General features: G+C 41.3%; 1 protein-coding gene across 1 annotated transcript; it reads right to left on the bottom strand.

Annotated features, from left to right (window-relative positions):
- Positions 1 to 4,882: 4,882 nt before the first annotated feature.
- On the bottom strand, positions 4,883 to 23,092 carry LOC109868173 (sterile alpha motif domain-containing protein 9). The gene is made up of 4 exons (XM_031797376.1): positions 22,741 to 23,092; positions 10,168 to 10,220; positions 9,981 to 10,063; positions 4,883 to 9,723 (listed from the first exon to the last, which is right to left on the bottom strand). Exons 3-4 carry the CDS (start codon positions 10,014 to 10,016, stop codon positions 5,182 to 5,184), a joined length of 4,578 nt encoding a protein of 1,525 aa, XP_031653236.1. The 5' UTR covers positions 10,017 to 10,063; positions 10,168 to 10,220; positions 22,741 to 23,092; the 3' UTR covers positions 4,883 to 5,181.
- Positions 23,093 to 23,145: the final 53 nt, after the last annotated feature.

The raw sequence follows: 23,145 nt of genomic DNA, 5'->3' as shown, positions 1-23,145 counted from the left end.
TAAGCTGAGACCATGTTAGGGAGAGATTGGTGTAAGGATAGCCTACATACAGAGGAACTCCCTTGGCTCAGGCCATCATCGCGGACCTTCTTTCCGTCCACACTCTCACTTCAGGCCAACAACTTAGGATGCCTTGCTATAAGAAAAACTTTTTTGAGATGTTTTGTCCCAGGTGCTCCTTGTTGTTACTTGACTACCTGACAAATTTACTTTTAATAACTGTTTAATCAAAATCTGCATTTAACACTATTACCAACGTCTTAATTTTTTCCTCAACCTTTTTCACCCCAGACGCTTTATCTGGACATGGTTCTACAGGACCTCCACCAGCTGAAAAAGCTTTAACACTATGCCAAAAAAGCTTTAACATAAACACTATGCCAAAAAAGCTTTAACATTAACACTATGAAAAAGCTTTAACATTAACACTATGAAAAAGATTTAACATTAACACTATGAAAAAGATTTAACATTAACACTATGCCATCTAATTGCATTCGCTGTACTCATAATTTACAGGAGAACTATCGCCTTATGGTGAGGATAGCTTCAGATGCAATTGTTAGGCATGGGAAAATTAAGTGTAGGAAAGGATGAAACAGCATTTGTGCCACCAGTAAGTACAGATAGTAGTTCAAATGTCCCTGCGCAGTCCCCGCAGCCGGGCAATTTTCTCAAGGCTTCTGGAAAGAAATGCTGTTGGCATGCTCAACCAGTGTCGCTCATTCAGCCTACAGAAACTTTCAACCGGTTCTCCCCATTAAGCTACGATTTGGAGTCTGAGGCCGAGCCTTCTCAGGTCTCTCCTCCACCTGTTACGGGGTCTGAGCCGCCAAAACCTCCCACCATAAGCTCTGACAAATTGAAAACCCTTGTCATTGGTGACTCCATTACATGCAATAGACTTAAAAAGAATCATCCAGCGATCATACACTGTTTACCAGGGGGCAGCCTGAGGCCCCACTAACCTAAGCCAGCCCAGGGCACAGGGGGACAAACAACCAACCCAGAGCCTCTGGAGGAGATAACCTAACAACATGACGACCTCAAACCCTAGCTAGCACTCCTCACTGTTCCTCACCCTCATCACTACTCACTGATAGAAACCCACTACCCATGACCACAACCCCTAGTACTTCTCCATGGCATTTTCCCAAATGTTCTTGATACCTTGTGTCCTCCTCCTCAAAATGCATTGGAAGAGAAGGTCCAAGGAGAGGGACCTGTAACAGCCCAATCTGAGGTTCTAAGCAAATGTTCATATGAACTCTGTACATGTCTTCAGATGTGTTTGTTTTTAGAAATGGTCTCATAAATAAATAAAAACAATACAACTCTGCTTCCATACTTTCTCACCTCATCAGAGACCAGCATGTGGATCCCAGTAGGTCCTTGTCTGTAGATGTGGCTGATCTGCTGGGGAGTTACATTGTAAAGGAGAGCTATCTTCTCTGAGAGGTCCCCCAGTGGTAGGTCGTCAAGATAGAGAGCATTGTATATTGTGGACATGGGTGGAAGAGATCCTCATCAGTTCAAACAGATTTCCCAAACAGATTTTTTTCCAGCCTAGTCCTGGACTAAGAGGCATGTTCAATGGAGATTTTGTGGGATGTAACCTACCTTTACCCCCCCCCCCCCTGGCTTAGTCTGTGGTTGATTCCTTGCATGTTGCTGACACACATAGATGGTGAGGCAGAGCTGTATACATCAGTATAGAGGACGCAACAGGAATTAAATTGTTAAGATATAGAGCTATGAACTTGAACAAAGAACTAAACATGTGAAAATGTGTTGCATTATGTTGGTGTGTTATTGGTACTTTTCCTGTCACTGTAGTTTTAAACACGCACACAAAATCCCTGGTTCTAAAGGGGAATTTCGGTTGGACCTTATTTACAATTAATTGGACAATAAAGTAATCTTCTATTTTGCTCAATGTGCCATCATGTGCCAGACTTAGGAAGTGCTTCCTTATTCAAAGAAAAAAGGACACCCCATTATATATGGGGCGGCAGGGTAGCCTAGTGGTTAGAGCATGGGAAGTTGCGAGTTCAAACCCCGAGCTGACAAGGTACAAATCTGTCATTCTGCCCCTGGACAGGCAGTTCACCCACTGTTCCTAGGCCGTCATTGAAAATAAGAATTTGTTCTTAACTGACTTGCCTAGTTAAATAAAGGTAAAAATACAATATTGCTCTGAACAAACATGACCGCAATGTGATATCTGCAAATTATTGAAATAATTAATCAATGCACACATTTGATCAGTAGGCTAGTTTGGGAAATGTGAGTCAGATTTGACCCACTTCATTCAATGAGATGGGACAGTCATTCACTACAAATAACATTATGTGGCTCAGTGGCTGTAACCTAACTGAACGGCAATTTAGACACTGAAAACATTTTTTTTTTTTTTAAATACTCTCGTCACCATAAGCTGGATCTTTAATTATAGTCACTGCATCAATGTGTCTTCTTGCATTGTTGAAAATACAGTCTGTAATATCAAATGTAGAAAGGCCATAGTACATGAACAAACCCCAAAATCGACCAAACCTGAGGCAAATACAAAATACAGTATGTGAGGGTTGATATGGGAGTAAGACTAACAGGTGGAAGTTCTGTCTGGAGAATCTGTCATACCATTAAGCTATTTGTATTTTATTGTAGCAGAGATATTGCATCAATATATTATTATAGTTCTAGCCTGCTTGAACTTTACACCTTTTTATGGCAGTGATGGTCACCTTACTGATTATATGATTACTGTAACACACCCTAATCTTGGCATTTAATACAGAACAAATAAGTAAATGTAATTTTTATTCAGGAAACATGATTGGAGTATTTACTTTATTTATGGTTATGATACCGAGTGCTTTGGAGTTATTTTAACAAATAATAATTTTTACAAACATCAGTGCATTTAGAAACACATTAATCAAAATTTTTCACTGGATAGCTGCACTGCACATATAAACATAAAACAATTATATCAATATAATTTTAAAAACAAACAGTAAAACAGTCAAATAAAATTGGAATGCATATACTAAATGGTAAAACCAAGGAAATATAAGCATTAGCACAGTACAAACAGTAAATCAAACTTGGAATGCATATAGTACTAACAGTAAATGGTAAAACCAAAGAAGAACAGCAAAACAGTACAAACAGTCAAATGAAATTGGAACACATATACAGTAGTAGTAATAGTAAATGGTAAAATAGTAATATTTCCTTACTCAATATTAAACCTAAATATGTGCTTGAAAGAAATACATCCTGGAGTCTTTGCTAGAGATATAATATTGCAACAATGTTACAAAAACCCAGATTAGATCATGTATACAGTACATTTTATATTTACACTACCGGTCAAAAGTTTTAGAACACCTACTCATTCAAGGGTTTTAATTTATTTTTACTATTTTCTACATTGTAGAATAATAGTGAAGACATCAAAACTATGAAATAACACATATGGTATCATGTCGTAACCAAAAAAGTGTTAAACAAATCAAAATACATTTTATATTTGAGATTCTTCAAATAGCCACCCTTCGACTTGATGACAGCTGAACACACTGTTGGCATTCTCTCAACCAGCTTCATGAGGTAGTCACCCAAAATGGAATTTCTTTCCTTATTAATGTGTTTGAGACAGTTGCGGTTGAGATCAGTTGTGTTGTGACAAGGTAGGAGTGGTATACAGAAGATAGCCCTATTTGGTAATAGATTGAGTACATATTATGACAAGAACAGCTCAAATAAGCAAAGAGAAACGACAGTCCATCATTACTTTAAAACATGAAGGTCAGGCAATAGGGAAAATTTTAAGAACTTTGAAAGTTTCTTCAAATGCAGTCGCAAAAACCATCAAACGCTATGATGAAACTGGCTCTCATGAGGACCGCCACAGGAATGGAAGACCCAGAGTTACCTCTGCTGCATAGGATAAGTTCATTAGAGTTACCAGTCTCAGAAATTGCAGCCCAAATAAATAATTCACAGAGTTCAAGTAACAGACACATCTCAACATCAACTGTTCAGAGGAGACTGTGTGAATCAGGCCTCCGTGGTAGAATTGCTGCAAAGAAACTACTACTAAAGGACACCAATAATAAGAAGAGACATGCTTGGGCCAAGAAACATGAACAATGGACATTAGACCAGTGGAAATTTGTCCTTTGGTCTGGAATCCAAATTGGAGATTTTTGGTTCCAACCGCCGTGTCTTTGTGAGACGCGGTGTGGGTGAACGGATGATCTCTGCATGTGTGGTTCCCACCCTAAAGCATGGAGGAGGAGGAGTTTAAGGTGTAAGGGTGCTTTGCTGATGACAGTCTGTGATGTATTAGAATTCAAGGCACCCTTAACCATTATGCCTACCACAGCATTCTGCAGTGATACGCCATCCCATCTGGTTTGGGCTTAGTGGGACTATCATTTGATTTTCAACAGGACAATGACCCAACACACCTCAAGGCTGTGTAAGGGCTATTTGACCAAGAATGAGAGTGATGGAGTGCTGCATCAGATGACCTGGCCTCCACAATCCCACGACCTCAATCAAATTGAAATGGTTTGGGAGGAGTCAGACCGCAGAGTGAAGGAAAAGCAGCCAACAAGTGCTCAGCATATGTGGGAACTCCTTCAAGACTGTTGGAAAAGCATTCCAGATGAAGCTGGTTGAGAGAATGCCAAGAGTGTGCAAAGCTGTTATCAAGTTGAAGGGTGGCTATTTTAAGAATCTCAAATATAAAATATATTTTAATTTGTTTAACACTTTTTTGGTTACTGCATGATTCCATATGTGTTATTTCATAGTTTTGATGTCTTTACTATTATTCTACAATGTAGAAAATAGTAAAAATAAAGAAAAATCCTTGAATGAGTAGGTGTTCTAAAACTTTTGACCGGTAGTGTACATTTTAGTCATTTAACAGACACAGTTAGTGCATTCATCTTAAAATAGCTACATGGAACAGCCTCATATCAGTCATAGTACATTTTTCCTCAAAGTAGCTAACTATCAGCAAAGTCAGAGTTAAAAGGGTAAAAGGGGGGGATAAAGTGTGAGTGTTAGTTAATGTTAACAGTAGGTTTATAATAGGATTCAATGTTGAACCAATTTTTAACACTCTGGCCGGGATTGCATCCGTTACGCTGTTCTAGATGTTCAATATATGTCAAAAGCCAGTGGGCCCTTCATTGAGAAACCAATGACAAAAGACACATTTTCTCCCTCGATTTTTCCACAAAGCTGGCTTTTGAACATTGGAATGACTTCGATCTTTGAGCCTGTGTTCCAGGTAACTGCCAAAATTAATTTTCTTTGAACCCATCCTGTCACCCTGCAAAGGAGCTCCTTGACCCTCTCATGCTTCCATATTTTGCCATTTTCCCAGAGCGAAGCAAAGTTTTCTTGTGGGCTTACACACCTCTCAAGTTCTCCAAGGTGGATAAGACGGTCATAGCCCTGTTTCTTCCCCAAGAAGAAATGGACAACAGGCGACTTTCCATTCAACACAGATTTCATCTCATTCCAGAATGATGTCCTCATCTGTGACACATAGCTTCCCAACTTCTGAGACTCCACAGTTTGTGACATAAAGATCTGTTGTGGCCACAGCAGAGCTACAGCAATGAAGTGCAATGCCAAGGTCTCACCATATGGGATTTGACCTCGAAGAACTTGGCAAAGAAGATCAATGAGGATCTTATACGGGCGAAGGTGTTGAGATTCAGGTTTGACACAGCTTAGCACAACATTGGCATAGATGAAATTGACCATTTCTCTCACGCTCCTTTCAGGAGTTTTACTCAGAATGAAGTCATACTGCCGGACTATCTTTACCATCATGTCAGTTGAGGTAACATTAGAGAGACAATTTAGAATCCCAGAGTAAGTATCAGCTTTTCTCATCTCCAAAAATTGCCTTGCCTTGTGAATTTGGAGCATGATGCTCAGGTTCTTGTTTTTCATTAATTCTGTGGAATCTGTCTTGCAAAAGAGGTCACTGTATTGATAAAAGCACCGGAAGAGCTCCTGTCGAGTTCTTTCCTCTCGACTGTCTTTCAGGGTGAACCTGGGACCCAAATTGACATGAAAGCTGTCAAGAAAATCAAAATGCCTCTTCATGTTATGTCTGAGGTTGTACAAAAGATCTTCAAATTCCCGGAGAATGCAGTAATACAAGGCATGTTTGTGATGTTTGGAATCATTCCTCGCAACATCTTGGATTGTAAATCTGCCAGACAGAACTTCACTCAGAATATCATGATGGCAATTGCCTGAAGAAAACACTGGACATTTTTCCAGTATTTCGATGATGATGACTGCAACCTGAATTTCTCCAAGGCACCCTGCAGTGTTGAAAGGGCTGTTGTCTCTCTTGTTTTGTACTCTCAGAGTAGCCTCCTTCTTTGCAATTTCCTGTGTATCCCTGAAGGCCTCTGTTGCTGACTGGGCCATTCTAAGATAGCCTTTGAGCCTTTCAGGTCTTATGGGATATTCTTTGTCACTTTGTATTTCACTCTTTAGCTCATGCTTGATCACTTGTGCAGATGTGTCAGAAATGTAGGAGTTATCTCTGGAAAGATCTTTCGCATTCTTTGCCCAGTCCTTTGCCTCCCTGAAATCCCTTTTCTTCAGGTATTGGTATCTGGCAAGAAGCTGAGAGATGACAGCATCTTTTTCAAAGCGCTTGGCTGCATTGAATAGAACATTTTCTTCAACACCTGGTGTCTCCTTTGCAATATCCTGGATGAGAGGTGAAAATTGAGAATCTTCACCCTTGACTGAGTGATGTCTTTTCACTAACATGGTGTGAACATCCTTCATGAGTTTATCTTTGCCCTGTATGCACTCATAAAGCTTGTCTGTGGTGAGCAGTAGATCAGTGATCTCAGCTTTGGTTACACTGTATGTGGTTGTAAGCTCCTTCAAACAGTGCACGGCCATGCTTGAGTGGATCATTCTCACTGCCTCAAATACAACCTTAGCCTCCTCTGTGCAGCAGGTCACTAGAGTGGAAAACTTCCCAAATCCAGCCTTAACATCAGAGGACCCACTATGTGGCTTGGTCTGGAGGCCAAGAAACTCTTCACAGAGAGAGACTGAGAGTGTTGCACCCTTGCAGTAGACATTCAACAAGACCAGAACAGCAATGAGTTGTGCATGTTTGTGATTTATGTTGAAGCTCTTTAGGGTGTTTCGAGCCACACCCTGTATATACTCGGGTGAAAAGTTCTTCTTCATGATCATGAAAGCATAGAATGTGTCTGCATTCTTGTAAGTCTTCTCAATCTCCTCCAGTTTTTTCTCGAACTGCCTCTGCTCCATTTCAGAGAGGTTATTGCCAATGAACACAGTGTCTTCAGTTGATTCAGTCTTCTCCCAAGACTCAGCCCTCATGCAATTGAGTAGAATGACCTGCGGGGACCTAGATCCAATGTCCTTCTTGACACATTCCTTCTCAATAAGCTGCTGCAAATCATATGCGTCATCCATCTCCTCAAAGTCATCTAGCATGAGCAACACAGGAATCCGGGGAGATTGCTTTGTTGTCTCATACATCAGTAGCTTGACCACCTGCTCGGCAACAACAACATGATCCGCGGTTCTGTCCCTCAGAACAGCACAACGGAACTTGTCTTTCAGTGCCCATAATATATGCATGGCTAGTGTAGTTCCACCACATCCTGGGACATGCAAAAGTTTGAAGGACACACAAGCTTTTCTCAAAGAGCTCAAAGCTGGTAGGACAGTGTTCATGATGAAGTCAAACTTGTCCCGTTTGATGAATGGCATGGATCCTGGCTGCTCAGAGAAATAGAAGTTCCACCATAACACCTTTCCTCCTTTGTAGAACTTCTCCTGTATGATGGCCTTGTCTTCATTTCCTCCCTCACACTGATTCACACACAGAACATTCAGGATGTCTAGGCTGCCCTCTTCTTTCTTTTTTAACATCACTTTGCTGCCTCCTCCACAGGGTAGGAAACGGCTGGATTTCCGGTTGTCTGACCACAGGCTGAGGACGGTGCCGTTAACTTCAGCAAAACTGAGCTCATAGATTGATCTTGCTTTAATGTCTAATCCATAGCGGGATTCAATCAGGTCCCTCCAGCAGGTGAATGCTTCTTCATTTTCACAGATGCAAAGTATTTGTTCTGTTCCTCTGAGCTCCTGCCAGAATGTGCTGAAGGTCTCAAGCAGAGGGTCCATTTTCTCACTCACAGTAGACAGCAATATAAAAATAACCAGGAATCTCTTGTGTGGTAGCACATCTTTCCGACACAGAAATGAAATCACATTTCGTACAGACGCTCCTTTCTCTATTAACCAGTCATCTGCATCTGAGGGTCTCTCTCTCTCGATACCCCCATTGCAGAGGATCCAGCTGGTGTTTCGAGTCAGTTTTAGCTTGCTAGCAATGTCCTCGACAGCCTCTGTGATTTTATATTGTACTGGCAAGTGGATATTTATTGTACTCTGCTCTTCAAAGTGCTTCATCAATCCATGTTTTGCCGACTCAGGGTCAAAGTCCAAAACAGCAGTTGGGTTTAGTTCAGGAATAAATCCCAGGGATTCCAATTGAACTAAATGTGATTTGTTTGTCACTATCAAATACCGCTCGAAGTGGGATTTGTCTAAGGATTGGGATCCACCTGTTATCATTTCACTTAGTCTGGAGCCCTGGACACTACTTTTAACCACACTAAGGCGATTTTCCTCCGCTTGTTTTCTTAGCAGTGACAGCTGTGGCACATCGTCGAGAAACCTATTGTATTCTTCCTTTGGCTTGGCAAAAGTGGTTAGTGCAAGGAGATCCCTGCTGCTGCTGTGATCACGAATGAAGAAGAGCTTTTTCTCCTCTTTCTCTGTTTCTTTGCATTTGGACTTCCTCTTTGATTTCCTTGTATCCAAGCGGAAAACGTGATAGAAGTTCTCTTGACAGATCACAAAGTCTGGCACGATGTCCACTTCTATCACATACTTCTCTGAGGATGTCATATCAGGATTGAGAACCTCAACAAATCGAGGTGGTTTGATGCACATCTTGGCTGTCTGGATATGTCTATACTCAAAATGACCCTCAATGGCTTGTGGCAGAGCATTGACGTATGCCTCTTTATCCGGGACGCTAACTCCCAAAACTTGCCCATGAACAAAGTCTGGCTTGTCACCAACTCCAAAATGTATGGTGCCATTAGTGCGGCTATTCATGCAGGCTGCTGCAAATCGAATAACCTCATCAGTGAACTTTTCCATTTTGCTCTCCACAGCTGCCTCTGACATATGGATGTATCCTTTATATTCATGACAGGGTTCGATATAGTCTGATGCACCGGATTCTGTTACATCAAGAACGCTATTCGCCTTGTATCTGCAGGCATCATGGTGTCGATGAAAAGGGTACGGCTTGCACGGTCTCCCAGACTGATTTGTTGTTGGGCTACTCAACTGCTCTTTCTTAAATTTCAAATGTTCATCCCTCTTGTGAATTATCAACTTTGCAGGCCCCAGTGTGACACCCACCTCTTGTAAATCAGATTTTTCTAAAAGTAAAAGACTGGGCCCATTAATGTTCTGCTGAAGCAAGATATTTGCAGATTCACCATCCACACAAGCCTTGTTGAGAGCCCATTGTTTCACGTGATGTTTATTCCAATCCTTAATCTCATCTGGCAGGTCAGTTGGTTTGTCATCTTCATTCTGAAATAAAATAGTCAAATTTCATTCAAATGTATAAGCCACTGTATATGGATGTTAACAATAAGATTATTGACAGCTGATTTAACAGTGTTTTATCCCATCTAAAGCTATGACCACAAGCAGAACATAACCGATGTGTATACTGTATAAACCAAGCAGAAAAAAAATTGAAAGACAACCCCAGATTCTGAATGTAGTTTTGGTGTTTCTGAAAAAACAGCATATTGTGGAGAGATGGTTTATTATTTGTTATATACCTTGATTTCGACTTGTTCAGCCATACTGAAATCCATTGAATCCTTTTCACTGAAGTGGTTCTTCAGTCAAACTTACAGAGAAGCTGAAAAATATTGCGACATTATATTCCATTACATGAAATTCAGTATAGTCACCCATTGAATAGGCCAGAGAGATTCAGAATTAAACCAACAAAACTTGATTTACCCAATTTCTTTCTGTCTTCACCATACCTGCATAAAGGCTGTGCTGCCATGTTGCTGTAAACATAAAACAAGGGCAAGAATATATTATCGTGAAACTGTAAAAGGATACCATTCCAAACATTGTAACTAAGGTGGTGCACACTTGCTGATCCAATCACTTCCAAATTCGTTTTGAATAATATATCCTTCCTGTTATATCCTTCCTGTTTGGCCCTGTCCGGGAGTGTCCTCGGATGGGGCCACAGTGTCTCCTGACCCCTCCTGTCTCAGCCTCCAGTATTTATGCTGCAGTAGTTTATGTGTCGGGGGGCTGGGGTCAGTTTGTTATATCTGGAGTACTTCTCCTGTCCTATTCGGTGTCCTGTGTGAATCTAAGTGTGCGTTCTCTAATTCTCTCCTTCTCTCTTTCTTTCTCTCTCTCGGAGGATCTGAGCCCTAGGACCATGCCCCAGGACTACCTGACATGATGACTCCTTGCTGTCCCCAGTCCACCTGGCCATGCTGCTGTTCCAGTTTCAACTGACCTGAGCCCTAGGACCATGCCCCAGGACTACCTGACATGATGACTCCTTGCTGTCCCCAGTCCACCTGGCCATGCTGCTGCTCCAGTTTCAACTTCCACCTGACTGTGCTGCTGCTCCAGTTTCAACTGTTCTGCCTTATCATTATTCGACCATGCTGGTCATTTATGAACATTTGAACATCTTGGCCATGTTCTGTTATAATCTCCACCCGGCACAGCCAGAAGAGGACTGGCCACCCCACATAGCCTGGTTCCTCTCTAGGTTTCTTCCTAGGTATTGGCCTTTCTAGGGAGTTTTTCCTAGCCACCGTGCTTCTACACCTGCATTGCTTGCTGTTTGGGGTTTTAGGCTGGGTTTCTGTACAGCACTTTGAGATATCAGCTGATGTACGAAGGGCTATATAAATAAATTTGATTTGATTTGATTTGATTTGATTTAATGCCCGAGGCACAAACAGTTTCAATGAACAGATAAAATCACGAGGTCAAACAAAGTTAAATGAAACAATTCAGTTTTGATTCAGGCTCTGAATGTAGGCCAACTAGCAGCTACTCTGTGTAAGACAAGATGTAGCCGTGGTGTGCAAATCCCAAAAGAAGGGAGCTGGGTGTCTAAGAAAAAAAACCAAAATGGTACAAATATGCAGTTCTAATGATCCCAAATAAACAAATAATGAATACCTAATGCTGTTCAATGGTCATTTCAATTTTGGGGGGATAATGACAGTGAGAAAGTCAGTTTTGGTGACTTTTTATAAGGACATTCTACTCCAAAATGAATTAAAATAAAATGATGCTGACATCTTAACATAAAATGCTCCCAATAACATATTTGTCAATATTATCAGGCAGGACCCTATGATCACTTGGCTACATAGCTGATGCCTGCTGGACTGTTCATCAATCACGGTACTCCATTCTGTTTATTTGTCGGCCCCAGCCGCAAACTCAGGCTCTATGTGTAGTTAACCGACCCTCTCTGCTCAATCATCGCCATTTTACCTGTTGTTGTTGTTTTAGCTGATTAGCTGTCGTTGTCTCACCCGTTGTTGTCTTAGCTAGCTCTCCCAATCAACACCTGTGATTACTTTATGCCTCGCTGTATGTCTCTCTCAAACGTCAATATGCCTTGTATACTGTTGTCTAGGTTAGTTATCACTCTCTTATCATCACTCAGTGCCTGGGCTTATCTCCGCTGTACCCGCACCCCACCATACTCGTCTGCACATTATGCCCTGAATATATTCTACCACGCCCAGAAATCGCTCCTTTTATTCTTTGTCCCCAATGCTCTAGGCAACCAGTTTTGATAGCCTTTAGCCGTACCCTCATCCTACTCTTCCTCTGTTCCTCGGGTGATGTGGAGGTAAACCCAGGCCCTGCGTGTCCCCAGGCACCCTCATTTGTTGACTTCTGTGATCAAAAAAGCCTTGGTTTCATGCATGTCAACATCAGAAGCCTCCTACCTAAGTTTGTTTTACTCACTGCTTTAGCACACTCCGTCAACCCTGATGTCCTTGCCGTGTCTGAATCCTGGCTCAGGAAGACCACCAAAAACCCTGAGATTTGCATACCCAACTATAACATTTTCCATCAAAAATAGAACTGCCAAAGGGGGAGGAGTTGCAATCTATTGCAGAGATAGCCTGCAAAGTTCTGTCATACTTTCCAGGTCTATACCCAAATAGTTTGAACTTCAAATTTTTTTAAATTAATCTCTCCAGAAATAAGTCTCTCACTTTTGCCGCCTGCTATCGACCCCCCTCCGCTCCCAGCTGTGCCCTGGACATTTGTGAATTGATCTTCCCCCATCGAGCTTCAGAGTTCGTTCTGTTAGGTGACCTAAACTGGGAAAGCTTAACACCCCGGCAGTCCTACAATCTAAGCTAGATGCCCTCAATCTCACACAAATCAAGGAACCCACCAGGTACAATCCTAAATCTGTAAACATGGGCACCCTCATAGATATCATCCTAACCAACTTGCCCTCTAAATATACCCCTGCTGTTTTCAATCAGGATCTCAGCGATCACTGCCTCATTGCCTGCATCCATAACGGATCTGCGGTCAAACGACCACCCCTCATCACTATCAAACGCTCCCTAAAACACTTATGCGAGCAGGCCTTTCTAATCGACCTGGCCCGGGTATCCTGGAAGGATATTGACCTCATCCTGTCAGTTGAGGATGCCTGCTCATTCTTTAAAAGTAATTCCCTCACCATCTTAGATAAGCATGCCCCATTCAAAAAATATAGCCCTTAGTTAACAGATATAGCCCTTAGTTCACTCCAGACCTGACTGCCCTTGACCAGCACAAAAACATCCTGTGGCGGACTGCAATAGCATTGAATAGTCCCCGCGATATGCAATTGTTCAGGGAAGTCAGGAACCAATACACGCAGTCAGTCAGGAAAGCAAAGGCCAGCTTTTTCAATCAGAAATTTACATCCTGTAGCTCTAACTCCAAAAAGTTTTGGGACACTGTAAAGCCCATGGAGAACAAGAGCACCTCCTTCCAGCTGCCCACTGCACTGAGGCTAGGTAACACGGTCACACCGATAATTCCATGAAAGTCAAAACTTTCAATAAGCATTTCTCAACGGCTGGCCATGCCTTCCTCCTGGCTACTCCAACCCCGGCCAACAACTCCAACTCCAACCCCGGCCAACAGCCCCCCCCCCTGGACAAAACCTGGACCCGTACAAATCAGCTGGGCTAGACAATCTGGACCCTCTCTTTCTAAAACTATCCGCTGCCATTGTTGCAACCCCTATTACCAGCCTGTTCAACCTGTCTTTCGTATCGTCCAAGATCCCTAAAGATTGGAAAGCTGCCGCGGTCACCCCCCTCTTCAAAGGGGGTGACACCCTAGACCCAAACTGTTACAGACCTATATCCTGCCCTGCCTATCTAAAGTCTTCAAAAGCCAAGTTAATAAACAGATCACTGACCATTTCAAATCCCACTGTACCTTCTCCCCTGTGCAATCCGGTTTCCGAGCCGGTCACGAGTGCACCTCAGCCACGCTCAAGGTACTAAACGATATCATAACCACCATCGATAAAAGACAGTACTGTGCCGCCGTCTTCATCGACCTGGCCAAGGCTTTCGACTCTGTCAATCACCGTATTCCAGACTCAATAGCCTTGGTTTTTCTAATGACTGCCTCGCTTGGTTCACCAACTACTTTGCAGACAGAGTTCACTGTGTCAAATCGGAGGGCCTGTTGTCCGGACCTCTGGCAGTCTCTATGGGGGTACCACAGTGTTCAATTCTCGGGCCGACTCTTTTCTCTGTATATATCAATGATGACGCTCTTGCTACGGGCGATTCCATGATCCACTTCTACGCAGACGGCACCATTCTGTATATTCTGGCCCTTCCTTGGACACTGTGCTAACTAACCTCCAAACGAGCTTCAATGCCATACAACACTCCTTCGCTGGCCTCCAACTGCTCTTAAACGCTAGTAAAACCAAATGCATGCTTTTCAACCGTTCGCTGCCCACACCCGCCCACCCGACTAGCATCACCACCCTGGACGGTTCCGACCTAGAATATGTGGACAACTATAAATACCTAGGTGTCTGGTTAGACTGCAAACTCTCCTTCCAGACTCATATTAAACATCTCCAATCCAAAATCAAATCTAGAATCGGATTCCTATTTCGCAACAAAGCCTCCTTCACTCACGCCGCCAAACTTACCCTAGTAAAACTGACTATCCTACCGATCCTCGACTTCGGCAATGTCATCTACAAAATAGCTTCCAATACTCTACTCAGCAAAATGGATGCAGTCTATCACAGTGCCATCCATTTTGTTACCAAATCCCCTTATACCACCCACCACTGCGACCTGTATGCTCTAACCGGATGGCTCTCGCTACATATTCGGCGACAGACCCACTGGCTCCTGGTCATCTATAAGTCTATGCTAGGTAAAGCTCCGCCTTATCTCAGTTCACTGGTCAATAACAACACCCACTCGTAGCACACGTTCCAGCAGGTAGATCTCACTGATCATCCCCAAAGCCAACACCTCATTTGGCCGCCTTTCCTTCCAGGTCTCTGCTGCCAGTGACTTGAACGAATTGCAAAAATCGCTTGTTGTACAATTTTATTTCCCTCACTAACTTTAAACATCAGCTATCTGGGCAGCTAACCGATCGCTGCAGCTGTACATGGTTCATCTGTAAATAGCCCACCCAATCTACCTACCTCATCCCCATACTGTTTTTATTTTATTTACTTTTCTGCTCTTTTGCACACCAGTATCTCTACTTGCACATCATCATCTGCTCATTTATCACTCCAGTGTTAAGCTGCTAAATTGTAATTATTCGCTCCTTTGGCCTACTTATTGCCTACATCCTCATGCCTTTTGCACACATTGTATATAGACTTTCTTTTTTTCGACTGTGTCATTGACTAGTTTATTGTGCTATTGGCTTGTTTATAGTTTACTCCATGTGTAACTCTGTGTTGTTGTCTGTGTCACACTGCTTTGCTTTATCTTGGCCAGGTCGCAGTTGTAAATGAGAACTTGTTCTCAACTAGCCTACCTGCTTAAATAAAGGTGAAAAAAATATTAATAAATAAAAAAGGTGTGCTATTTAGCAATAAGCATTATCACCTGATGCAGCACAGCAGTTATAAATAAATAGGCTGGGGGTTTCCCATCTACATTTACCGGATTGGGCTAATCAATAGCTAGATCACAAACTCTAAAGTCTAAACATAAGTTAGCAACATATTGATGACTTGAATGTCCAAAAGAAATGTTCCACTGGCATTCAGCCAACCAAGGATTATGTACTGTGAATATAATGTAGGCCTACCTGATAGGCTACACTTAGCCCTGGGTACATAGCCCCAGTCTTCCCTATGCATTCAACACCATTGGCAATAGCTAAAGCGCATAATTCAATTGAGATTTTTTTGTCACTGGCATACACACAATAACCCCATACTGTCAAAGTGGAATTATGTTTTTCGAAATGTTTTAAAATGAAAAGCTGAAATGTCTTGAGTCAATAAACATTCCACCCTCTTTTTTTATAGCAATACTACGTTCAGGAGTAAAAATGTGCTTAACATGTCAACTAATAAGTTGCATGGACTCTGTGTGCAATAATAGCACTTAACACTAGAACCACCTGGCCTTTTAGCCTATTAGTGCCAGCGAGAGAACGTTGAGAAGGTTGCCAGGTGTCCCATTTAGCATACGCGTCAGATGCATACCAACCTGCAAGGTATGCAAACATAAGCACCAAGACTTGATAAATAGTGCATAAACAATTCATTATAAAACATGAATTTCATGAAGAAATATTAGTCTAAATATATCCATGTAAAAATATAAAAATTGTTATTGTTTTTAGATAGAGTCAAGGATATGTTTTGTATAATTCTACAATGTCCTAGTGAAAAAAGTCCTAAATTTCCACACTTCCAGTCAATGACACATCAACATTATAACAGTCTAATAATAACATTTCATATATGCTATTGAAATAATACTTATTTGGTTGTTTTTATAAATGTCTCAGGTAACATTAGAAAACGAAAAAACAATTATTTCAAATAACATAATAGCATTTTCATTAGTTTATGTTACTCTAGACCAATCAAACTCAACTCTGGACCTCAACTCTGGCCTGCATTTTTTCATTGTTCCCCTATAATCAGGGACTGATTTAGACATGGAACACCAGGGGTGTGCAATTCATTATCAGGTAAGAGCAGAACACCAGCAGGCTCCGGTCCATCATAGGGAAAGAGTTGAATACCCCTGCTCTAGGCTTTATGTAAAAACGAGTCCATCACAAAGAAGTCCATTATACATTTGTTTTGGCAGGTTTAAAGCAAACATTGTGGAAATAAGAAAATGTATTTAAAAGATAACAGAATGGAGAATTGTATGTTTATTATGTTACTAGTCTGCTTAGCAGCCAGAGCATTGCTGCCACTGCTAGTGGTCAAGTAATGAAAGCATGGACAGCACAGATATTCTTGGAAAAAGTGACATTTGAAAATAGAGCTGCATCTCTTGAATTTTGAGAGCTACTTGACAAAGGTAAGTGTCATAGAAACTGCAGAATATGCTCTTTCTGATACTACATAGAAATCTAAATGTTTTACCTGCATGTGTAGCCGTGTAGCCTAGTGGTTAGAGCATTGGACTAGTAACCGAAAGGTTGCAAGTTCAAATCCCCGAGCTGACAAGGTACAAAATCTGTCGTTCTGCCCTTGAACAGGCAGTTAACCCACTGTTCCTAGGCCGTCATTGAAAATAAGAATTTGTTCTTAACTGACTTGCCTAGTTAAATAAAGGTAAAAAAAAAAATAAAAAAAAAAATGTGACTGAAGGAGGATTTGATAAAGTAATGGTCCTTTCCCTGCATCTGTCAAATAAGATCTCTTCATGTATAATTTGACAACTGATAATAATGTCACTCATCAGACTACTGTCAATTTAATCGTGTCTATACGCTAACTCTTATTATTATAAGATAAATTAGTTTCGGTACATTTTAGTTGTAGTTTTGATGGGTCTGGCTGACTGACATCAATTGTTTCCCCTTGCTCATCAACTTGCATTATTCTAAAGGCCTACTGCAACAGGTAGCATGTTTTCATTTCCCTTACAATACATCTAATTAGTAATAGCATTATAGTAAATAAAACAGTCATTACCATTCTCTTTAAAGTAAAACGAAAAAGTATCAATCTGCAAGGCGCGCGGTTAAATTATTTGCTATAAACATGAGCACCAAAGCTGATAAATAGGCATAACACAAACTAATCATTACACTATTGTCTTTCTAAATTAAATTAACCTCTTCACCCTTCTTATCATTCAGTAAGGCCTAATTTAAATTAAATTGTGAAGTAACGTACACAATTAACACCCATTCATTAATTTGTCATTCATTCAGTGAGGAGAGAGATACACATTAGCACCTGGCTGGGTATCAATGTCCTACACTGCATCGTCTTGGCGGGTTAGGTTCAGAATAGGTGTGGAAAAAAAGTTTTCTGTTTGTGATATAAACATTCTGACAAACGGGCAATGTAAAACTCAAACATTTAGGAAAAGTCAGGGAAGGAGCAGGTTATAGCTTTTTTGAGTGTGTGTGTGTGGGGGGGGTATTTACAAAATCAAACGTCAGTGGCCGTTAGCCTAATACCCTGACTACACCGCTCGCTCATGTGGCTGCAAAATAAATGTAGAAATGTATGTTATTCAATCATTGCACCCACACTCCTCACGCGGGTCAACGAGCGTCTGCGTTGCCAAGGGCTAAAATAGAAGTCCTTTCTATTTCTGACGCAGATCGCGATGCAAGTCCTGCCTCTCCTATCTCCTCATTGGTTTATAGAAGCAGGTACCCACGTGCCATCTCCTCATTGGTTATACCCACGTGGGTGATTGAAAGACGAACTGTGTTGCCAGTCATCATGGTAATACTATGAAAGTTTCGATGCCAATCACCATATAAATTCAAAGATGAAAAAGCCTGGAAGGAGAAGAGATGACTAGAAATGATTCGGTTGACCGTTTTATGTGTGGATGAAATTTGTCGGAGTAGAGAACCTTGTGCATTTCAGGTAAAATAACAACTCAATGTTTATATCCCAGGACAAATTAACTAGAAACAGCAAGCTAGCTAAATAGGACAAATGAGCTCGAAAGTGCAAGCTAACTAGCTAAATTGCCATAAATGTCTAATGCTTTTCGACCTGTCCCCAAATTAAGGTAATTGGCTCAGAGTTTGTTTTAATATTTTAACCTGAGTGTCGTGATCGCGTATGGTGTAGGGGGACAAAATAAATGTATGCACGATGGTGCACGCGCGAGGCCAGTTTGGGTTCCGTGTAAGGCGTTCTACATGATTTTTGAGTGACTACCTCATCTCTGTTGCCGACACACAATTATCTGTAAAGGTCCCTCAGCCGAGCAATGAATTTCAAACACAGATTTAACACACTGCTAAACACTACAAAGATACAAGCGTCCTTCCTAACTCAGTTGCCGGAGAGGAAGGAAACCACTCAGGGATTTCACCATGAGGAAAATTGTGACTTTAAAACTGTTACAGAGTTTAATGGCTGTGATAGGAGAAAACTGAGGATGGATCAAAAACATTGTAGTTACTCCACAATACTAACCTAATAGACAGAGGGAAAAGAAGGATGCCTGCAGAAAATAACAAAACATGTATCCTGTTTGCTTGGGCGAAATCCAATACCACGTTTTAATGAGTACCACTCTCCATATTTTCAAGCATAGTGGTGGCTGCATCATGCTATGAGTATGCTTGTAATTGTGAAGGACCGGTGAGTTTTCATGATAAAAAATAAACGGAATGGAGCTAAGCACAGGCAAAATCCTAGAGAAAAATCTGGTTCAGTCTGCTTTCCACCAAACACTGGGAGATCAATTCACGTTTCAGTAGGACAATTTACCTAAAACACAAGGCCAAATCTACACAGGAGTTGCTTACCAAGAAGACAGTGAATGTTCCTGAGTGGCCGAGTTACAATTTTGACTTCAATAAAATTGCAAACGTTTCTAAAAACATTTTGTTCACTTTATCATTATGGGGTATTGTGTTAAGATGGGTGAGAAAAAAATCTAATCCATTTTGGATTCAGGCTGTAACACAACAAAATGTGGAATAAGTCAAGGGGTATGAATACTTCCTGAAGGCACTGTATGTAGAAACTGTTTTTGTTGTATAGCACACTGTATTACTTATATAACTAATGCAAGGACATGTTACGTAGCTAGGAGTGGTGGGTGCGGAGTCAGGCGCAGAGAGCAGAGGGGTTTTTGGTTTGCCGTATTTTTTCCGGTAAGAATAAGGTCACACCTACAACTCGGGGTCTCAATTTACTGTTGAGAGTTAGAATAGTAGAATACACATGGTGCAATTTGGTTGTGCATCAGCAGTTTTCCTCATGTTATGTCAGTCACTGACAGTCCCTCGATAAGCCACGTCAGCTTACAAGTGTTTTTATTTGTACTATTTTCTACATTGTAGAATAATAGTGAATACATCAAAACTATTAAATAACACATATGGAATCATGTAGTAACCAAAAAAGTGTTAAACAAATCAAAATATATTTTATATTTGAGATTCTTAAAAGTAGCCACCCTTTGCCTTGATGACAGCTTTGCACACTCTTGGCATTCTTGCAACCAGCTTCATGAGGTAGTCACCTGGAATGCATTTCAATTAACAGGTGTGCCTTGTTAAAAGTTAATTTGAGGAATTTCTTTCCTTCTTAATGCATTTGATCCAATCAGTTGTGTTGTGACAAGGTAGGGGTGGTATACAGAAGCCAACCCTATTTGGCTTCTGTAAAAGACCAAGTCCATATTGTAGCCAGAACAGCTAAAATAAGCAAAGAGAAGCAACAGCCCATCATTACTTTAAGACATGAAGGTCAGTCCATACGGAACATTTCAAGAACTTTGAAAGATGCTTCAAGTGCAGTCGCAAAAACCATCAAGCCCTATGATGAAACTGGCTCTCATGAGGACCGCCACAGGAAGACCCAGAGTTACCTCTGCTGCAGAGGATAAGTTGATTAGAGTTACCACCCTCAGAAATTGCAGCCCAAATAAATGCTTCACAGAATTCAACTAACAAACACAACTCAACATCAACTGTTCAGAGGAGACTGCTGTTGGGGCGGTATGCAAATTGGAGTGGGTCCAGGTTGTCTGGCATGATGGTGTTGATGTGATCCATGACCAGCCTTTCAAGGCATTTCATGGCTACAGATGTGAGTGCAATGGGGCCATAGTCATTTAGACATGTTACCTTGGCGTTCTTGTGCACAAGGACTATGGTGGTCTGCTTGAACTATGTATGTATTACTTACTGGGTCAGGGAGAGGTTGAAAATGTCAGAGGCCTTTACTTGTGTTTCTTAAGCAGAGGAGATGTACTTTACGATGAGAGCCAGCACTCTGTTGACTTTACCACAGTCTCGTATACAGCACTAAACATTTACCCTTTACTTGGCCACACTTTAGGATGAATACTTTGCCTCTTCTCTTTTTCAGCGGTTGCTCATTCCTGTCTGCTCACCCTGGCAACCATGTAGGCAATCACCAATCATGGCCCTTAAGTAGGAGAGACCCCACTGGGATGGCAGCTCCTTGGGGACAGAATTAGTCTCCCTTCCGGAGGACAGCATTTTTACTTTGTTGGCAGTCTAACACCCAGCCTGTGTGAGTCAGGCTTTCATGGTCAAATTTCTGCAAAGAAACCACTACTAAGCGACTACTAATACTTGCTTGGGCCAGGAAACATGAGCAATGGACATTAGACCGGTGGAAATCTGCCCTTTGGTCTGATGAGTCCAAATTAGAGATTTTTGGTTCCAACCGCCGTGTCTTTGTGAGATGCAGAGTAGATGAATGTATGATCTCTGCCTGTGTGGTTCCCACCGTGAAGCATGGAGGAGGAGGTGTGATGGTGCTTTGCTGGTGACACGGTCTGTGATTTATTTTGAATTCAAGGCACACTTAACCAGCATGCCTACCACAGCATTCTGCAGCGATACGCCATCCCATCTGGTTTGCGCTTGGTGGGACTATTATTTTTTTCCAACAGGATAATGACCCGACACACCTCCAGGCTGTGTAAGGGCTATATGACTGAGGAGGAGGTGTGATGGAGTGCTGCATCAGATGACCTAGCCTCCACAATCACCCGATCTCAACCCAATTGAGATGGTTTGGGATGAGTTGGACAGCAGAGTGAAGGAAAAGCAGCAAACAAGTGCTCAGCATGTGAGAACTCCTTCAAGACTGTTGGAAAGGAAATGACAGGTGAAGCTGGATGAGAATGCCAAGAGTGTGCAAAGCTGTCATCAAGGCAAAGGGTTGCTATTTTGAAGAATCTTAAATCTTAAAAATATTTAGATTTATTTTACACTTTGTTGGTCACTACATGATTCCATATTTGTTATTTAATAGTTTTGATGTCTTCACTATTATTCTACAATGTTGAAAATAGTAACATTAAAGAAAAACCCTTGAATGAGTAGGTGTGTCCAAACTTTTGACTGGTACTGTATGTGCGCAAGATCACGCAGCATGGAGCCAGAGTTGTTCAACTTTGATGGAGATTGCTTGGTGGGTTTGCAGTATTCTGAAGTGTACATGTATGTATTTGCAGAATCAGCAAAGAGTTGTTCAACTTTGATGGAGAATTAACCGTGAAAGACAACAGCACTGAGTCCATCGATGAGCCATATGAGAGCGTTACACAAGGTTTTACACGCAAACAAAATCTTGCTTAGGGCCCCAAAAATGCTAGGGGTTGCCCTGCATAGAATGCAACAGGTTGAACAATCTAATTGGTAAACTATTCTACTATGGGGTTGTCTGATTTTGCTGTTGCTTACAGGTGTTGTTGGCTGTGGAAAATTGAATGTGGACAAAAATATTTCATTACATAGGCCTACTACCGGGATTCGGCTCTGCATGGCTTCATTTAATAGCGGGAGTAAACAAGTGGTGGGGTTGCATAAAGCTGAAACACAAATTAAGGGTTGTGGCTTTAATTATATAAAATGTAAAAACTCCATGAAGAAGCCTCTGTAGAAAGGGTTCTACATTGAACCCGAAAGGGTTCTACCTGGAACAAAAAAGGTTTATTCAAAGGGCTCTCCAATGGGGACAGCTGAGGAACCCTTTAAGGTTCTAGATAGCACCTTTTTTTCCAAGAGTGTAGTGTAACACTTTTCTTGTAGTTTTCGCCCTATATGTTAGGCTACTGTAGTTCAATCTGCAACATGTCCTTGATTTCCATAATACACAACAATCGGTTCAAACGGACATTTTAATGTCATTAATAATAATAGGCCTATAGAAATTTGACATCCAGATAATGGATAACCTACGTGCGCGGGCTCGTCGATGTCAAATGAGGATCGATATCAGACTGAACATAAAACATATTTTACGTAAATTATAATTATATTGGATGCTTTCTTATAATGTAAAACGTAATGCAAACTTACCACTCGTGATTATAGTTTTGATGACAGCTTTCAACATGACATAGTTTGCTGGTCTTTGTGGTGAGAAGAAACGATGGTCTGGTGCTGAAAATATTTTTTTGAAAGGAGAAAGATCTGGAAGGATGCAGAAGACTCAAATAATATCACGGAGGGGCGGTCTGATGGCAAACATCTGACTTCACTGAATTAGTGTAAACCAATATGAAGTTGTTGACAAATTCAATCCAACACTATTATAGAAATATGAAAGATTTACAAAGACTTTGTTAATTAAAATTGTTATTTTAAACGATTGTGTGTAATACTGAAACTGCGTGCGGGGGTGGGCTTTAGCGGTCTTCTCTGGGCAATCCCTTTTCTCGGTTTCCTCCTTAAACATTCCGAGCATTTCAGTTGAAACGAAAC

Source organism: Oncorhynchus kisutch, linkage group LG2 (genome assembly GCF_002021735.2).
Source record: "Oncorhynchus kisutch isolate 150728-3 linkage group LG2, Okis_V2, whole genome shotgun sequence".
In the NCBI taxonomy this organism is placed as follows: Eukaryota; Metazoa; Chordata; class Actinopteri; order Salmoniformes; family Salmonidae; genus Oncorhynchus; species Oncorhynchus kisutch.
The sequence above is the reverse complement of the archived record's forward strand: the minus strand, read 5'-3'. Positions and strand labels throughout refer to the sequence as shown.